This window comes from Sinohyriopsis cumingii, chromosome 15 (assembly GCF_028554795.1).
Source record: "Sinohyriopsis cumingii isolate HCF-2022 chromosome 15, ASM2855479v2, whole genome shotgun sequence".
Lineage (NCBI taxonomy): Eukaryota > Metazoa > Mollusca > Bivalvia > Unionida > Unionidae > Sinohyriopsis > Sinohyriopsis cumingii.
Genome location: NC_142975.1, coordinates 63,922,122 through 63,942,366, shown reverse-complemented (window position 1 = coordinate 63,942,366; position 20,245 = coordinate 63,922,122). Strand labels below are relative to the sequence as shown.

Here is a 20,245-nt window from a genome sequence, read left to right as displayed (position 1 = left end):
AATGTTCTTCATGTAGCAACAAGCAAGTCAGGATAGACTGTAAGTAAACCTTTACGCTTTTGATAATTATAAACAATATCATCGTGCACTGTACATAATTGTAAATAGTTGCAATAGAAATCTAACTAGCAATTGACAAGGTAGAGATACACGTTGTTTTGTGTTGTGTTTTTTTGTGTTCTATAATACACCTTTAAAGGTAATAAACGTACGAAAATACATTGGACACGATGTTTATCTCTGACTGAAGTATTACTCACACCTTTATAGACGGTGTTAGTGTCTATCACTGTTTAAAAATATTATTTAAGGAAAACAACTGCGCGCCAATGCCGAACAGCTTTAATAAGAAAAAAGTGATACACTTTCAGTGCATGTCAACACTTTCGTCTTCATAGTTTTGCATTTTGTAGTAAGCAGGGTGGATACTAGGTCTGTACAAAAATAGGAGACAGTGGTGGTGCTCGTGCGGAATCTTCTACATACATTATTAAATGGTTGATTTCTTCGCATTACCAGTACCACCCCGTTACACTCACTGGGGCGGGGTAGAAGATGGAGTAGTAGACATGAGAGCAGAGGTGGCGCTGTTGAGCAGAAACATTATTTTTGAGGGCAAAATGGAGGCTAGTTGTTACGTCAATGATGCCAATAGTCCAGGAAAGTGCAGCAACTTCAACTATGACACGTTTGGGGGACACATCAAGGTACAAGCCGAATTTATATCATATACAATTTCAGCATATGTACATAATACTTGTCAATAAATGTGATACATTCAGCTTATTGCCAGGAATTAACGCTAGATTCATTTTGACCATAAAATGTGGCCTTGTACATATTTACCATAAACATATATGTCATTAACAATATATTCTTCCTTGACATTACGTCATTAATGCATCCATAATCATGCATTTTCCTCGTAGAAGGTGGAATTCTGCTGCTATATATAGTTTAGACATATACATGCATGTACTTTGGTTTCATTTCAGTTTTTATACGGTTTTAAGAATGGGAGAGTAGAAGGAACTGAACTGTATCACATGGGACAACAGACCGATTTGGGTATGCGTGCTTAAAGCCGTGTTTGTTCACAATAAATACATGATTAAGGAAAATATTATCATTATCTCTCTGATCAATCTATCATACTGCTTTTGTAATAGCATGTTTTAAGGAAATAAGAAATTATTCTTAACTTTACACCGGCTATGATTATATCCGTACATTTAACGAAGTTTTCAAGAATGCGTTTCTTGTCTTTTTTCCCAATAGCCATATAGGATTACTTGTGATGTCTATGGCTTTTGTCGAAAATTTAAAACAAAAAGACAAAATACAAATAATAGCAATGCATTAAAGTTCAGAAAATCATACATGAATCTTCTGCATGTAATTTCCACAAGATATGTCAGAGAGGATTCCTTAAAACATCATCATTAAATTTACCAATTGCATTTGTAATATTCTGAGTTGCGCTTTTCTTTATTCTGTCTTTCTTCTAGCTTTAGTTAACTCGATGCTTTTATTGATTATACTAGTGATGAGACGTTTGTTTTGTATGAGCATTGAGACGGTCAAGCCATAAAATTACTGACATAAATTGGATCAAGACATGTGACTGATATACATTTAAATATTTTAATTCGCGTTCCTTCCAGGTTCATATCCCGTTCACTTCCATATGTGCAAAGACACGAGAAATTACACCAACAGACCTTACGTCAAGGAGAACAGTATACACCATACCTTTGCTAGATGTGTAACTATCCATGGAACTCACGGTGTATTGGTAAGAGATCTCATTTTGTCAAATAAAAGTGAAACTTCTTTATATGTCATATTTATTACTTCCAAAATATTAGATGGGTATTTCCCTCACACCGTAATCGTTTAGACTCTACAATTTCTAGACGTCACAATTCTCATGCTAACCCCTTGAATACCAAAACTTGCGAATATGTTATTTACAAGACCTTTTGGGATAACAGGAACATTATTTTAGCTATTATCTGTAATTACTTAGAATCATATTGTTTCTCAGCTTTGTTTAAATGGTCGTCGAAATCATGCTTCTTAGCAACAATGTCACTTTAAAATTGAAAATTAGACTGAATAACTGGATCAAAATTTCAACAACGCAAATTTTAAAGTCATGTCCAATCGTTTGATTTCGGAAATTGTAAGTTACGCCTAAAAATCAGTTAGATATATTGCTCAGTTCTAGCTGTTCTTGTGACTTAGATCTGACTTTCCGCCTAAGCAGATTCAAATGTCACTAAATTTAGTCTTAAAGTTTAGTCTGTTTGTGGAGTTCAGAATGTTTGGTTCATTTGAGATCAAACTTATATTTCTTCTGATCAAACTTACATTTCTTCTGATTAAACTTAAATTTATTCTGATCAGACTTAAATGTCTTCTGATCAGACTTATATTTCGTCAAAATAAGTCTTAAATTTTGTCCAGACTCAAAATTTAGTAAATGTCTAAAATTTAAGCCAGTTTTAAACTTCGGCGTAAATGCGTAAATATTTGTTTAAACCTCTATTTATGTTCTGTAGGTGAAATCTGTGACAGGTTCAGGATTCTAAAATTCAGGTTTAGACTCGGTTATGTGTTGATTGATCTTATCCAGTCCAGGACTTGTATTGGTAAAAGCATCATGTTTGTACAGAACGCTCATTGCATGTAGAAATGAACCCGTTTCAGTCTAAAACAAAATTCCACTCGTAAAAGACTGTTCCGTTGTTTTTAGCGGACCCGCCCTCCATGCAAATGACAGAAAACTTTCCAACACAAACCTTCACTTTTTGAGTATATGGTGACAGTATCAGGACATTTGTATTGTATATATATCACGATACCAATTTTATACGCGAATATTAAGTAGTTAGGTCTCATTGATGGAAATAAAAACTAATTTGTGCATTTGAATTTTTGAAAGATAGTCAGATTACTGTGCAACTTGCAAAGTCTCCATTTTGATTATGCAAACAATAACCTAGATTTTAGTTTTTATGCGAACTGATCCATCGGTAGTACTTTGGAATTATTAAATAAATTATCACATCGCAAATAGTTCATCTTATAGCTATCTATTAATTAATAAAGGAACTGAGTAGGCAGATCAAACCTTTGCTTCCAGAGACGATCACATTAAAATGTGTACTATATACAGTATAAATAAAATTTATTTACAACTAAATGGCTAAAAGCAAAACTCCTGTTTTAACTATAATTTGTGGCGTTTCCCTTGGGTCTTCTGGATATTCAATGATTTGGTACCCTGGTAACAAACCCGACTCCTGCGAAACATCTCATATTGCTAATTAATTTGTGTCACACAAACGGAAATGGTTCCGTTGAAACAAATCGAACAACTGCTGGGTTTTTGCATTGATAGCATGCCTGAATTGAATTGCGCGTCAGTTCGTGTGATATGATGTAAAGTTTGTTATCTTAAAATAGAACTGAATTAGGAGTTGATTTATAGACGATCGATAATATAAAGCGAAATGGACCGAATGTTACCTTATGTGTTGGTGATTTCAAAGTATTCAAAGCGTCAAAAACTTCGTTAAAGAAGAGAACATTTATACCCATTGAACAAAAGATCAAATGACCCATTATCATACATACTATCAAATGGCAGAGATGAAATCCCAGCAAATTGCCGGTAAATTCTCACATTTTCATGGGGGAAAAATCCATTGTGAATTCCGCTTCACACGGCATGATTTCTAACGTCCCTAAAATGTTCGTTATATTAGTTTTATGTACCATGGCCGCTCTTTATGACATCTACATTGGTATTTTAACTTTTGTTATATAAACGTATTTATTCATAATATGCTATACATCTTATTTCAATCGCTAAAGCCTCTCAAAATAAAATGCTTCCTCTGTGAAGAAATACTTTGGTTAATTTACACGCTGGGCATTTTCCTCCTGTCGTTAATGTCATTTTTAAAATGATCTCTATCAAGTCATGTCACGTTATTCTGCTGCTGACCCTGTCTGTATATAAATATTAATGAGTTATATTAATTATATTATAGGTCAAGGACAATGTTTGCTATCGTTCTCTTGGGCACTCTTACTTTCTGGAGGACGGTGGGGAAAAGTATAATACATTGGATGGGAATTTGGCTCTTGGAACCTTGAAGGCAAAGCTCATCCCATCTGATAGGTAAGTTTATTAGGCTATATTATAATAAACTTGTTATGTCGTAATGAATAACACAAAGTGCATCCTCAGAGTTAAACGTGTAGCTTTAGTTTGGAATCTTCTACTGTGTTACTGAAAAAGGTAGCTTTTGTTTTTAATTTTAAATACATACGCATTGTGAACAAATGTACCAAAATGTTTCAAACATTAATAAAAAAAATTGTGCTAAGTTATCTTATATTCATAAAACTATTGCAACAATTCAGTGAGTTTGTGGTTATCTTTTGCAAATTTTGCATTTGAATTATACAATGATTTGTTAGGATTCTTTTTTCTTTAATTATTTTTCTTTCAGACAAGACATTGAAAATAAAGATACATTTTCTTACATAAATGAACAAATTTCAATTTCTGATCTTTTTGTAGTGACCCTACATCCTACTGGATGACCAATCCTCTGAATTACCTAAAAAACAATGCTGGTGCTGGTGGCGAGGTATGTTGTTTTGTCCACGTGTTTAGCACGAATTTCATTCTTTTGAATACAGTTTGTAAAATCAGGAGCAACTCATTTTATGAAAAGAAAGTTCATCCTACAACGCACACAACTGATTAGTTAACTTACAAAATGGTTAAAATCATACAAACGTAGCTTTACAAAAATGTTCAAGTTGCTTCCTGCAAGAAGGCCGGTTTTTATTCCTAACCTAAACCAAGATGATTCGATTCTTTTGGGTGTTTTAAGTCTTATTGGTCTAATGAATTTTGTGAATACACGTTTTATTTCACCACAATTTTGATAAGCATGATTTTCATCAATTCAGGGGAAAGGAATTTGGTACATTTATCCAGAGTCACCTCTAGGTCCATCGGCTACGGAAAACTTTATGGCACCAGGGGAAGCTCGCCGCACAGCTATTTCCTTATTCGAAAACAACGTAGTACACGGATATGAATCTGTAAGTACTTTACAAAAACAAAACCTGGATTGTATTATGTTATTTAATAACGAATTCATTTAGTTTAATACCTGAAAAAGACATAAGCATTGAAACATTCAGAATTGCATGCACTTACTCTTTGACAAATACAATGATGGGAGCACCATATTTGTATGTTTTAATTAAAGTAATTAGTTTTTTGGAAAATATGGACGGGAATTGATATAATCGGTAAAGAAGGAAACTGATAAGAATGCATTTTCGGTAACATATGCTTTCTTTATCAGAATCCATTACTCATGAGTCGAGTATGTGACATTTGTTGACAACCCTGGAGAATGTTACATTACTTTGGTAAAGGATTTATCACATGCAGAAGGTAGCACTGTTTAGTGAATTTACTGCTGCTCCGTGTGTTTTGACACATTATAATTTAGTTTTGAACTGTATTCTAACAGTACAAGCATGCTAAATGTTTTATATCTATTTAGGGTTTATTCATCGACAACAAATTAACACCTGATGGACAAATAGACTGCTGCAATGACTATCATCCACTGGAAGATCCAACCAACAGCAGATCACCAGCTAAGAAAGTGAAATTGATTGGTTTAACAGGTAAAGGGGTCAATGACATACAAACGTAAATTCTAAATAGGGAAAGTAGAATAGAGGAAGTGAAACATATATAAATGAGCTGAAATGTTTGTAGTATTACATATATATATATATATATATATATATATATATATATATATATATATATATATATATATATATATATATATATATATATATATAAGAAACTGACCACGAACAGTAGAAAACTAGTATCTAGCTGGCCTATGCGCTTTCGACTCTTAATGAGTCTTTTTCAAAGGCAAATACAAAACATGGACAAAATAATCAAATAAAACAGACAAACCGTTGTCTTTGTAAACTTTACATGACTATGACTTGTTGCGGATGCTGAAATATATTTTATATTGACCTAGAAACCGATGAGCCATAGCGTCATCTGTTATGTAAATTATACCCCGGATATTTCATTGATATCGTTTTAACTATAGATTATTGGGTGACTAATAAGGAAATTTAGAGAATTATGGAAAAGCGAACATGCCGGCTGGATAAAGGTAACTTTAGTTGTGAATGGCTGTCTTTTTCTAGTCTTCTTGGTTTAACTTGGTTTAAATGTTCTAAGGCGGGGTATCCAGTTAGATTCCTTTTCTTTCCTGGTTTCGGAACTCCATTTGGGGTTGTGAGCCATGAAAAAGGAAAGAAAAGGATCCTGTATGTGTTCAAAGTCTTTCAGAATACTAATTATGTGGATGGTATTTTCTTTTCAAAACAATGTTTACACTTACCTATGTCAATGCAGCCTTCATTTCATTTGCTTTTGGATGAAATATACTTGCTGAGATTGCTCCACCTATTACGCTAACGATATCAGAGATAATTGTATTAAAACATATTTTGAGTATTTTCGGAACCTGTGATACGATAGAAATATGAAACCCTTACAAAGAAAGATAATTTGTGTGACTAAACAAATTCAGAAGAATTATTTTACTTGTATCATGCATGACTGGGCAATGACGTGAAAGATGTTTACGGTTGTCTTTTTCTAGCTTACAACAACTGGAACCAGAATGCATGGATTCGTGGTGGCTGGTTTGAAATGTCTAATTCATCGTAAGTGTTCGTCTTCCATTTTGTGTTGCGAAATCATGTGTATATATTATCGTTCCTATATTTTCGCATGTAACAAATATGCCCTTATAATAACTTTTCCCATCTTGATTGTGGGTGCCTTCGAAAGTTGCTCCTGCAAAAACTAAATAAAAGAGTAACCTGCATGCCAGGAGAAATAGATAGATATTGCCTTACATCTCAGGCATGGAAATTAATCTTTGATAAAGAAATCTGACCAGGCGCTCACCGTTATCGATCACAGCCATCTCACATATGTCTGCTTGGATTCGTATCTCGGGTTCGGCCAATGTGTGTATGTGAGAAAGCTTGCCAGTAGCTTCTCGATGGTTCTTTCAGGGGGTTTCCCGGGTTCTTCCTCCCTTATTAATATTGGGCGCCATGTATAGCCTATCTTGCGCTGAAAAATGGCGTTAAACCTTACAACAGCAAAAACCAACAAAAACAAGAATAACAACGAGAACTCCACTCATTTGCACTGAACCACACGTGCAATGTTTTCAGATAGATTTAAATTGCTTATAAAATGGACAAAATGTAATTTACTGTGGCAGATTATGTCAACCCAATCCTACCGCTTTCTCAAGTCACTTATACTTATATTTTCAGACTATGAATGTAAGGTGAAGCTACGAACAAAAGCGTTGGGTGTGAGTGCGTTCGACCGAAGATTTAGTTTAATCTTCTAAACTTCGATTCTGGAGGAAGTTGGCATATAACAAGAAGAACATATTATGTTCCTACGTTAATACCGGAAATAGTTCATCCTTTATACCAAACAAATAGCCTCACGATAACATATCATTATTTTGGTACCACACGATGGAATAAATCCGGCATTAACGTAGGAAAATAAATCTCTATCTCTCTCTCTCTCGTTCATCGTGTTCGTGTAAATCGTTTTACCTTTAATGTATATTTATTTCTTCCTGTTTGTGGTATATCAAGACGAAAAAGAGATTTTATCATTTCACAAATATATCTCTCTGAACATTTTATTTCCAGGCTTCTGGGCGGTCTTAGAGGTTTGACATATGCCAGGTGAGACACATACTTTTCTAAAGCTCTTCATTTCTAATTACATTTTTTTGAGAAGCATACAATTATTCGATAATTCACAGGTGATTTATGTGCATGGTTAATAATGACAGAAAGTGTGAGTTCTAAACTGTGAAATGAAAAGCAAATAATTTCCATGACGTATAGCTACATTACAGCATGTGTGACATAAAGACAAAACATTAAGATATTCTTAGGGTTAAAGTCCAGCTGTTTTGAATCACAATGAATAGGGCAACGACCCAGAAAAAAAAGAAGAAATACGGTATGCTGCAATGCTTGTTATTTACTGGAGACTTTGCAAACACCAAATTAATTTTCGTCATATCCTAGACATATCATAAACAACAGGTTATCGATTATATCATGTCAGGAACCATTCACTACGGAAATATTAAAACATCACAATCGCTTCTTGTTTTGGTTTAGATCAAGTCCGAAAGAACAGTTCATAAAAGACAGTGTTTTCATCGGCGAATCCGGCAATATTGGTGAACCAGCTATATTTACTTTCAATGGAAAGACAGTCAAATACCACCGATCAGTACCAACGGATAGGGCTTTGTAAGTGCTTTTAGTTTGTTTGCATCATATTTTTGCTCTGAATAATTGTCAGGAGAAATAATATTTAAGTTCTAAATTGTTAATCACGTATAACTCTCAAAAATCGACATTGATGCAAACGTCGCGCTGTGCGGCACGTTTCGTTGTGAAATCCTTGTACTGTATTGCTGCGTCGATCATTGTGCTATTCAATTATTCAAACTGGTTATACAATGCTCCCCTCTCGTGTTTAGACATACATTATCAGTTATGGCATTGTATTCTGACGATTGTTTCATGGTGCGGCTGAGTATTATTATATAAGAATAGAAAAGTAAGCTTATTAACAGTGTGAAATTGCATTTTCAAAAGTTGTCAATAGAAATGCTGTTAAATTAAGAGAAATTATTCATCTTGAAATAATATACAAAATTCAAGCAACTTGCTGAGATTCATGGCTTCGATACGCTATAACAGGGACAGTACTATAGTATTGTCTTTACAATGAGGGTCCATTGGTTTTTGTGATTATATATGGAAAGATGGAACATGCCAACTACTATGTATCTTAACATAATCAGGTAAATACAATTTGTTATAAATCTATTTACTTTCATGAACCTCGATATTTTGGCAAGAAACATTGCATGGATATTCAAATTTAAATTCACATAAGGTAACCCAATAGGTGACAAGATATGTCAATGAGCAGAAAAGTAAAGGAGATCATTCTACTCCAGATTGTACCACAGCAATCACGAATATTCTTTATATTCCGTATACTCTTTAATTTATATTGCTACGATTGAATTGTCCTTCATTTCCTAGCATATATTATCGATGATAATATTGCTTAATGTGCGATTTCTAATCTAAACCTAAACCAAAGCTATCATGCAGTGTTTTGATAAGTTCATATATAATGCTACACAAAAAACAGCGACACAGCTCCGGTGGCATAGTGGTTAGAGCATCTGCCTTGGATGCGTAAGGTCGTGGGTTCAAACCCCGGCCGAGTCATACCAAAGACTTATAAAATTATACTCACAGCTGCTTCGTTAGGAGTTCAGCATTAAGAGGTCAGTGTTAGGACATTTCGGCTGGTGTCATGATAATGTGACTGGGTGTGGTATCATGCTACATGTTTGCGGCATAACGCCCCAGTTCTAGACATCACTATAAACTGCAACACTGCAGACATCGTATCGATATGACTGAATTTTTTGAAAGCTACCTTAAACATCCCAAACACACACACACACACACACATACACCCGCGCACACACACTACAAAATCAGCGGCACATAAAAGAAAGTAGGAAAATCAGGTGTAGACTACAGTGATTGAGTATTAATTAGTTTTGTTATTTTGAAACTTACTTCTCTTGCAGGACCAGTCCAAGGCAAGGATTTATCTACTCTGACGGACCAGTATTTGCGGAAAACATCTGGTTTAAGGGATACAAGAAAACACCTTACTACAACATGGGAGCTATAGGATTTCTGAGGCTAAATAGGTTTAGCAGTTCTACTGTTAATTCCATGAAGGCTGCCAAATTTGCATTTGTTGATGGGGTAAGTATTGTACATGACCGCCTCATTTAGTGCGAGTGACCGTTTCCTGTGTAATTGATATAACAGTTAATAATAACTACTAGTCGTCCGCTATCAATACATCGGTTTGATGAGAAGGTTTTGAGGGGACCATTAACGTATAGAAAGTCACAGTTATTCGGTTTCAGAAGTTTTGGACTGGATTAAACAGTGGATTAAAAACTAAGTCAGTCAAATTAATTATTAATCGAATCGGGACGAGATGAAATATCGGGACTAAGCTCTGCAGATCTAATTGCTAATATAAGGAGCCCTGTGTGACTTTAAAATATTTTAAGTTTTGTATATGGTTCATTTATTTTAGGATTTAGATATGCTTGGTCCCCTATGACTCCTTAAGACATTTTGCAAGAGCACGTGTGGGAGAAAAAGGATAAGTTGAAACCCAAGCAACATCTCTTTTTCTCTATTTCAGTCTTGAAATCGGAAATAGATCCAGCACATGAGAAACGTGCACCCACCTAATATCTGTTTGATAAGGTTTACGCAACAATAAGTAGAACTGTATTTGCTTTTGTATTTCTTCCAACTCAGGATTCTACAGGAAACTGGATCATAAATGGAGACCAGGAGGATGTTGGATTCGGAAATGAAGACGGCGACAAGGCTGCAACATTCCAAGATACGGACGGCTCTGTTTCTGGCGCTGCTAATAATCAGATTGTAAAACCATTTGATTACTATGTTACAAACCAATGCAGGAAGAGAGTAAACTGGGAAATGGCGATATGTCCACATGATTATGGAAAGGTAACGAATAAAACCATCGCAAAGTAAATTTTTGAACAAATGCATATTATGGTATAATACAATAATATTAATTAAATCAGATATCGTTTTATTTATTCAATACTGTCCTGCGAGGTATATTATATCCAGTTGATATTTCTGCCAAGAGAGAATCATTCGTTGCATATTTGAATTTTGCGACTCTATGTCCAATAATGTTTTATTTATTTGTATGTTATCAATTGGTAATGTATATAATAAACAATACATCATCACAAGTATAGTCTGTCATGGGTCTTGATGCTAACAAATGATAATGGAGCGAAATGCATGACATGGCGATTATTTTGTCAAATAGAAAGCAAGATAATGGATTTGTTTTCAGAATACAAATGTATTTCTTATAACTTTTTTAAATCGTAACCTCCTAACAATTATAACCTCGAGTGAAAAGGTTTGACGCTACTCATAGACCTTCAAAAGTGCACCATTTTCATTCCTTAAAACAAAACTAAATATGAAACTTTCATATGACGTCAATGTTTGGTAGAAATGTTGTGGCTTGTATATTATACATGCATCTATTTAGAACGTCTGTATCATCTCAAGCGGTTCCCCAGTCAAAGAGGTCACATTCTGATTTTAGATCCGTCCGAGGGTACCAGACAGAATTGAGGCTATAACAGATCCCATCATGACGCGGGTAGATACGGGGGCTGAGGAGCAGTTAACAGGAGTTGATTCAGCTGATTTTATGGTAATCTTGGGTGGATCCAAGAGATATATTCTTCACTGGAGCAGCCGAATTCCGAACCCTCTCAAAATATACAGTGATGGAATTGAAAAGTAAGATGCACATATACAATCAAACATGCGCACCCATATATGGCTGGTAGTAGGGGCTCCACTGATGACTTTGCGACACTCTCTCTATTTTACCCTGTTCTCCACTCCTTGTTGGGTCTTCGCAAAATCCATGCCTATCCACTCTTTGATGTTAAGACATCGATATTATCATCAGCGTTGCGCAGGATGGTGAGTGTTCTAATTCTAACGCTGATGCTGCCCTCGTTGTCTTCCTAGGCATCGGACATTATCCTTTCCAGATACACTTTATGTTGAAGAGAGTGGGTAAGAGGATGCACGCCTATTTCACTTTTACTTTGGTTGCTAGTTTCGAGAACTGCGCTAGTCGCCTTAAAATACATGTTTTCTATGGTGTTGATTCCTTTTGCGTCTATGTTGTATATCCTCCTGCTGGCCCACAAGGCCGCATGACATACCTTGTCGAAAGCTTCTTGACGTTAATGAGGACATGATAGAGGTTCTGGTGATGTTTCAGATATTTTTCGCAGAGGATTCTGAGGATAAAGGTCTGTTTTATAGTGCTACGTCCTGCTTTGAAACCAGCCTGTTTTCCAGCAATTATATGTTCTGCTTTTGGCTTGGTCTATTGAGGAATGTCTTAAGCATAACCATCTTTTGGTGGCTAATTAGGCTGATTGTTAGGTAGTTCTGGAAAAGATACAGAGGTAAACCATAGATGAATACATGACCTTATTCTGGTCAATACTAAAATGATACATTATTCTGCTAATACAATATTATATAACACTAAAGGGAAAACAAATACAGGCTTTTACAAAATGAGTTGCACATTAGAATTACAGTTTTAATAATTTAGAAAGAGAACATGTAAACTAAACATTAGACAATAAATTAGCACGGTAAATGTAAACAAATAAATGAAATAAAAGAAATGAAAAGCACTCGATGCACGATATTTCATTTAAATACCCCGAAATAACGATATATAAATAAATTGTTACAAATATGAACTGAAACTCTTATTCAGTTCTGAATGGGTGGAGTATGACCTCGTTCCTGCCTGGTTGAGCACAAATATGACATATATATTATTATTTCAGACGCTTTAGTAGAAAGAGGATTTAATATCACGTTAAAATCATAATATAATTTTATTTCAGAGATAAGTGGGTAACATTTGGAGTTTGTCTTCCTCGAGGAGTATCATTTGACCTTTACTCCTACTTTCCACACTGGGCCCCGACTTTGAGTAGTTGGATAGCAGCACGCAGTATTGCCGATTTGGAAAGCACAATTAATGATGGCAAGAAATATTACTACGATAGGACAAATGGGTATGTAGCCTATATTTGTTGTACTGTCTATAACAATAACGCAGTTTACAAAATAAAGGAAAGCTCTGCTCACATTAGTTTTGCTCAATATATGTAACATGTTGGACACGATAAAGCTAAAGCTATTTGGTTCATGCTGACAACAGCTATAATTGATAATTGTAAAGATGATTAAAACTATTAATCGTCCTACGTCGTGGAAGCTAACCCCCTCTGTTGCAAACAATTATATTTTCCCTCCGTTCATCCCTCGGTTCATTTATCCGTCTACTCACACTTCTTGTAATCAGCGTAGCCTTGCAACCATTATACATAGCACGTTGCAATTTGTTGGTAAAATTGATTATTACAAGTAGACCTGCCTTCTAAAGCTATTATAGATTTTGTCAAGGCTCGAAATAGTTATAACCCTTTTGCGACCAATATTAAAAATGCACCACAGAAAAGCTTTATGACCTGTATAACTCGGGAACCATTTAATGTTCTTGTTATTCTGTCTTTTTTTTATATTAACGTTCATACAAACCTCGATGTGCCATTAGCAGGGCTTGTCTCGTCAACTTCATTGTAAACTGAGTTATCGTTCTTGAAAATTACATTTATATCATAACACATGAATTCTTTAAAACCTGCATAGCTTTGCAACCTTTCAAATATGTTTGTGTCATTTATCAGGTGAATCGACTATTACATCTAAATGTGCATTTTGTCTTCTGAGATCCAGTTGATAAAGTTATTTTATCAATATAAAATACCTACTATACCAGCTCCGTCTAATAATCATAGCGTAGGACCCCTTCTTCAAAATTCGGATACAATTTATTGAATATGCTGTACCAAGGCCTAGACATTGCATTTGTGAAAGAGGAATGTCTCTTGAAATTAACTTTTTATCTTCACGTGGGATATTGCTTGTAGCTACTTTAGCTCAAGAACCATTCAACATGTTCTTACGTAATTGTGCATGAGAATCTCTCCGTCTACCTTTTTTATGTGCTGCAAACGTTTAGTATCCTTGAAAACAGTCCGATGTGCTGACCTTGGGTTTTGAAAAATATATAAACTAATATCACCACAATTGCTGGACTTATAGCATCAGAGTGATGAGACACAAGGGTAGTCTACCTCTTTTTGGAGTTCTACTTGAATTACAAAGCACATCTTTACGCATTAAATTTAACAAGCAGTGCTATACTGATGAGATTCTTAAATAAGCTTATTTCAAAGGTTCCATAATAACAGACGAGATTTGACCTCTGAATGCATGTCCTCCTAACTTTGATTTACGCAGTATAACTTAGCTAAGAAATTATGGCTTTTGGGCAAAAACTATCCTGTACCGTTATTTTGATAAAACTTTGAAAGTGTTGAATTTCTAACATTTCGCATTATTATTCACCTCTCGTCTTCTAAGTCAGGTCCCTTCGTACTACAACAATTGCTGCTAGATCCGGTTGCATACGACTTGGCATAAATATCAACGCTAAACTCCGAGAAATACTTTCTTTTTCTTGTCATGAAAATTTCTTCATCCAGTTTTAGACATCCATTGGGACGGCAAAATGGAACATTTGTGGTTATTTCGGCTTGATATTTTAAGGGATGGTCTTTCACTTGTTTGATATCATACGTTTTTCGATATATTCTCCCACTGTCTCATGGGAAAGCATACCATGTGATCTCATGCAAAATATGAAAACGTATGACTGGTCTTTTGTCTAAGGTATACTAAGGGTAAACATTAAAAGGATGCAACATTATTAACTTTGTTTCCTACCCTATTATATGCGCACTTGAATATATGTCTTACTCAATTAACAGTGTTCTCTACTTCAAATTCATCAACCAATATGATCGCCAACCGGGAGAAACCACTGCCTGCCCACAGGACCGTTGTCCCATGGTAAAGATAACTATGAGTGGAACCAACATCAATCACACTGATGCCGATTGTAGGGCCCGCCTGAACATTCAGAAACGCACGGTAATGTATCCACTACAACAAAGATCTGAAGGAAAACCATTTTATGTCAAATGCCCATAAAAGTGAATTTTATTTTTATTTTGTGGCACAATCAGTCAGTGTTTGCTATTCTAAGCTGTTTCAACCGGTAGTGGGCTTTTAAGTTGTGCCTGTTGAAAGGTAAACTCCTCATGTACAAGAATAGATTTGACAGGTGATATTTCAATACCTTTCAACTTGCAAAAGTACATCCCAAAATATTTGTGAGCTTAATATTTTGCCTAAATCTGAACGGATTTTGCTTAAAGTTTTAACAAGCGAGACAGAAGAAATATTGTATATAAATAAATATTTCTTCTCTCTTGCTAGTGAAGTTTTAAGCAAACTTCGTTTAGGTTAAGGTAAATGTTAAAGAACATGTATAAATAAATCGTTCTTCTTTCTTGCTAGTGCAGTTTTAAGCAGAATTCGTTTAGATTAAGGAACATGTATAAATAAATCGTATCACAACATTGTTAACTATTGTATTGAAATCATCGTCTCAATCGCCCATCTGGCCAATTTTTTGTTTGTTTGTTGGGAAACATTACAGATCATTAATATATTGCAAGGTATTTCTCTGTGAACAATTTGAATAAAATAAAGAGGTTCAAAATGTGGCTTGATACATTATTTATCACATTATAAGTATCTTTTTACTACATTTAACAACATAGTAATTGTATTCGATAATTCGATATTCTGTTATCGTGACTGAGGAAATAGCGTCAGTATACCAACCAAACTTTTTCGTTATGTATTTTATATTAGTAATATTTGTTTCGTTTTAGTTGACTTCGGGTCACTGAGGAGAATTGCGTTTATAATGTTCTGATTTATTCCCATCAAACAAAGTTGTTTTAAGATCAATTTATTTCCTTTAGTTACCATTTTGCATTATCATTTGTTTACTTTTGCTAATAGTAACTTTTGAGTTGCTGACGTCTATAAGAAGCCATTAAGCACTCAGACATAAAATGTGAACATGACAGCATATTGATGATAAAGTTTAAACACTGTTATTAGAGATAAATACAACTTTAAGTTTCTCTTAAATTTTCATATTATAACTTACAAATTAAACTATTTGTTAAGTTGTACTAGACATTCTGCTTTTGCTTCTTTATGTTACGTAGTTTTAGACCATTGAGAGGGAACCCGTGGTTGAGCACTCTAAAGAGCTCTCCTTTACCAGTGGTGGTTTTGAGTCTCAGGCTCGGCTAACGTGTGAATGTGAGAAAGCTGGCCAGTAGCATTCAGTAGGTCGGTGGATTTTACAGAGACTTTCTTGGGTTCGTCCTTTACTGGCCGCTATGCGTATAGCCTATCAGGTGCTGAAAAATGGCTTCAAACTCAAAACAAAACCAACGACAAGACTAATATTAAATGCCGCTCAATAGGAATAGAATATGAATAATTGTTCACTTCTCCACTTGTTAGTAACTGCGCGATTCTATTAAGACTTAAATATCGCAATTCATTCCGACGTCACATATGCCGCAATACTCTCGTATACCAATGGTAATCTACCTCAAAAAAGTTAACATGTTCATTATCAAGGCAGAGCACAGAATCAGTATCCAAGTAAACGACCTATTTATAGCCCATTCTCTACGATCAGAGTCTACAATCATTAACGTGAATTTCGAAATTTGATATGTTCTTTATCAGTGATCATTAAAATCGATACTCATGGATTAAAGTTAAGCAAATAGTACAGACGTACATAACAATTCACATCAATTTCGTACATTTTACTTTATTCATCCATTTTTCATCCCTAGGAAGGAATTAGGTTTTAATGCTCCACTTTCACAAACTGAGTATCCAAATGACAAGAGCAAACCCAGTTTCATTGCAGTTCAAGTTTAAGCAGAAAGGAAGAAAGTGTGGTTTGCTTACTTCACCATTTTTAAAATCTTCACGAATTGTTGACAAATAAAAATAAAAATATTCAACGTGTATGACTTTCTTTGTCTAGGTTACCTTGGCTACTGACAGGCAATCTCTTTCTACAGTTACTAAGATCGCTCCACAGGTAAGCCTTTTTCCTACATGAAGTTTCTATTTATCTATAGCCAGAAGAGCGAGACAGCAGAGACGAATTAATATTTGAGTAGAAGTTAAATATAGAATTATTTCCACTTTTACACAAAGACAATTTCAAAGAATCTGTGATGATATTGAAAATGTGCAATAGCGTTTGAGTGCGTTAGAATATGTTATCTTTTACACTGCGTTGTAATGTGACGCTGATTAATAATAATACAATACATCATATTAACAAGCATAAACTAGTAATTTAAGCTGAATTACTGATTATGAATTCATATTGTTTAGGGTGTTGGTGCCAAGTCAACACGTCCATTTGCAGACAGAGGAACAATAGATGGAGCCTGGGGTGATTTTGGACCCTGGAGTAGCTGCTCGGTTACATGTGGAGGTTGGTATTGATAGCATAAAAAACGAGAGAGAAAGCCATAAAATCTTGGCACTACATCATCTAGTACAACAATCTGCAATGTAGAGAAATCCCGTTATGTTTTCCTATAGGCTTAGAAAAGATAATGAACTGTAATATTGCATCAGATTACTTCATTATAACTAACATTTCCAAAAAATGAAAAATGAAGTCTGAACTCTTCTAAGAGGACACACCCAAGACGTGAACACTTTTATCGGAAATGTTTACATAATTTTAATTTTAAATAAATTTCTACTTTAAACTACTGAAGTGCAACGTTTCCAAAATTAACATAAATAAAGTGTTGATTATCCTAATCAATATTTGTCTCTATAACTGTCAGCCTCCCACTATTTTCCATTAAACGATTTTGTTTTACTTTATGAACTAATTTTTTTTAAAATTTACATTTCCTACAGTGTATGCTTCAAATAAATATATATTGCTGCTATGAATTAGCTCTTTTAGAGAAAAAACGCATTCATTCTGCAGGTGGTATACAAACGAGGTACCGATACTGTAACAACCCGATACCCCACGGCGGGGCTTACTGTTTGGGTTCTGCCGAAGAACAGCAGAGTTGTAACACACATTCCTGTGGTAAGTGGTAAAATAAAAGGTAGCTTCATTTGCCTTGTACATACTACTAATAAATTGTAATCCCAATTATTAAAGGCCTGTTATTATTATTATTATTATTATCATTATTATTATTATTAATTATTATTATTATTATTATTATTATTATTATTATTATTATTATTAAACATTTACTATTTAGTAAAGATGCATGCAAACTGTGAGCACATTTTGTTTTCTTTCACTAACTAGAAAACAAAACGTTCGCACAGAATTATATTAGAGAACAGAATATATCAGCCATCCTTAATTATCCAAAAAGGAATATTAAACAATTCGAAGAAAACAAACAATTCGTCTTTCAGAATGAGAATCATAAATATAACTAAACATTTGAACTGCTGGAATATGCATGTTTAATGTTTGATCCGTTTTCTTGCAAAGCGGATTAAAAATGTTTGTTACATTTCAGCTGTTGATGGCGTATTTAGTGCTTGGTCTTAATTCTCGTCCTGTGTCTCAGTTAATGCATGCAAAGGCAAGAAAACAAGAACTAGAACCTGCAGCTACCCAGCTAATGGTGGGGGAGACTATTGTCAGTTTGCTATAGAAGAGGTTGCACCGTGTGATGCATGTGCTAGTGGCTAAAAGTTTTGGTTGATATATATATATATATATATATATATATATATATATATATATATATATATATATATATATCACACATGATATCTCATTTGAAAACAAAGCTTGTGCTGAAATATTATATTTACCCTTTATACTGTATTTACATTATATATTGTATTCAAGATATTTGATTCCATCTGTCATGTACATTCCATTCAATCACAAGTTCTGTAAACCATTCACAGCAAATATATCCTGTGCAGGATTTCCGTTTATCTATATATATAATCTTTAATAAACTATTATGTTAAATACTGAGTGTGTATGTTCTAAATATGGCAGATTGTTTCGATCATCTCATGATCTAGAATTAAAAGCTGCCAAGTAACTCACAATTCCTTCTGACATCTTTGCTTAAGCAAATGCTCTTAATACAACAACATCGTACAGTGTAAGGTTTAAGGTTACAAATGATCTTTCAATAATTAAAGGACATTTCATAATACTAAATTATTCCGAAAGCATCACACGCTTACGTTTAGACAAACTATAGTGCATTCCTACTAAGGAGGTTAAATAATTCTCGAACCAATGTGATGATAGTATTTCTCCATATGCAGATTCACTCCATACTATCTAGGGTTTTCTTGTAGAATCGAGGAATAGCGCATATGTGTAAGTATGCATGCAGGAACAGCACACAGGATAAGAATAAAAGTAAATTACAAGCTCTTTATAATATGCACCAAAGACGAATACATAATCCAACTTGTTAATACTTGTCAAAACATTGATGCTTTAAATGAATTACAGTAGGCAATCATGTATAAATATTTTGAACAATAACTTTTATCTACAGCTGCTAGAACTGATACAGAGTATAAGGTTTTTAATTAATAAATCTCAAACTTTACTTTGACTAAATCAGTTATCAGTTTTAACTATGCTTTTCACGTCGAGTATGTTTCAGGCAATGCAAACCACCATTACAAGTGACTGCAGATGACTACAATTAACAGAATTAATTTCAGCTTGGCAGATCAAAATATAAAAAAGTTATAACGTTTCACATTGTACACGTAACACAAGTTTTTAAAGAAAAAATAGTATAGTTCAAATATCGCATGATGACAGAAACATGATTAGAAAGTAATAGTACTTTATTCTGGGAACATTCTTATCTGCTTGGTTTACATTAATAATGAACGAAAAACAGAAACATGGCTTCTGCAAATTATCTTTCAACTATAAGCAATACGAATACTACCAATATGGGACTAGTGGTAAACCAATGGATGACGCTAATAAAAGATGTTGCTAAAAAGCAAATTGACATTTAAATATGTATGATATTAGTGGATAAAATTTAAAACGATATTACGACGCCGACGGAAGAAGTAATCAATAAAATAATAGCTAATGAACACGGTAATACTGAAAGAACGAACAAAACCTCTGCCGTGCAAATCAGATGCCGAAAGGAAATAAACAATGTGCATGCATAGGAATGGCACCGAATGAGATTTGGAACTTTATATACTAAATGCAAGGATTGAAAACATTAACAAAAAGAGCGGGTGGAGATAAAACATTTGAAAAAATTACAGACATTAGAGAAGGGATCAAGCGTGATTTGGATAA

At 34.3% G+C, this 20,245-nt stretch overlaps 2 protein-coding genes across 2 annotated transcripts in view; both read left to right on the top strand.

The window, feature by feature from the left end:
• The window catches only part of LOC149781951 (cell surface hyaluronidase-like), a 29,291-nt gene extending 17,606 nt beyond the window's left edge, over positions 1-11,685 (top strand). The window contains exons 6-15 of the mRNA XM_089935043.1: positions 520-707; positions 996-1,068; positions 1,665-1,795; positions 4,062-4,192; positions 4,598-4,667; positions 5,604-5,730; positions 6,744-6,807; positions 9,819-10,002; positions 10,576-10,791; positions 11,417-11,685. Coding sequence (XP_089791169.1) covers positions 520-707; positions 996-1,068; positions 1,665-1,795; positions 4,062-4,192; positions 4,598-4,667; positions 5,604-5,730; positions 6,744-6,807; positions 9,819-10,002; positions 10,576-10,791; positions 11,417-11,620 — 1,388 coding nt within the window. The 3' untranslated portion in view covers positions 11,621-11,685. The remainder of the gene's footprint in view (positions 1-519; positions 708-995; positions 1,069-1,664; positions 1,796-4,061; positions 4,193-4,597; positions 4,668-5,603; positions 5,731-6,743; positions 6,808-9,818; positions 10,003-10,575; positions 10,792-11,416) is intronic.
• A 1,013-nt stretch (positions 11,686-12,698) lies between these two features.
• On the top strand, positions 12,699-18,616 carry LOC149781950 (semaphorin-5A-like). The gene is made up of 6 exons (XM_089934808.1): positions 12,699-12,932; positions 14,754-14,916; positions 16,916-16,972; positions 17,275-17,377; positions 17,891-17,998; positions 18,450-18,616. The coding sequence occupies exons 2-6, from the start codon at positions 14,833-14,835 to the stop codon at positions 18,479-18,481; spliced, it is 384 nt and encodes a 127-aa protein (XP_089790934.1). The 5' UTR covers positions 12,699-12,932; positions 14,754-14,832; the 3' UTR covers positions 18,482-18,616.
• The last annotated feature ends 1,629 nt before the right edge of the window (positions 18,617-20,245 follow it).

Bases quoted from the DNA above. Each gene is read 5' to 3' on its own strand.
- LOC149781950 (XM_089934808.1), top strand. From the start codon at position 14,833: ATGGTAAAGATAACTATGAGTGGAACCAACATCAATCACACTGATGCC. The intron at 16,973-17,274 runs GTAAGCCTTTTT...CATATTGTTTAG, and splicing joins TTACTAAGATCGCTCCACAG to GGTGTTGGTGCCAAGTCAAC. The intron at 17,999-18,449 runs GTAAGTGGTAAA...GTTACATTTCAG, and splicing joins TTGTAACACACATTCCTGTG to CTGTTGATGGCGTATTTAGT.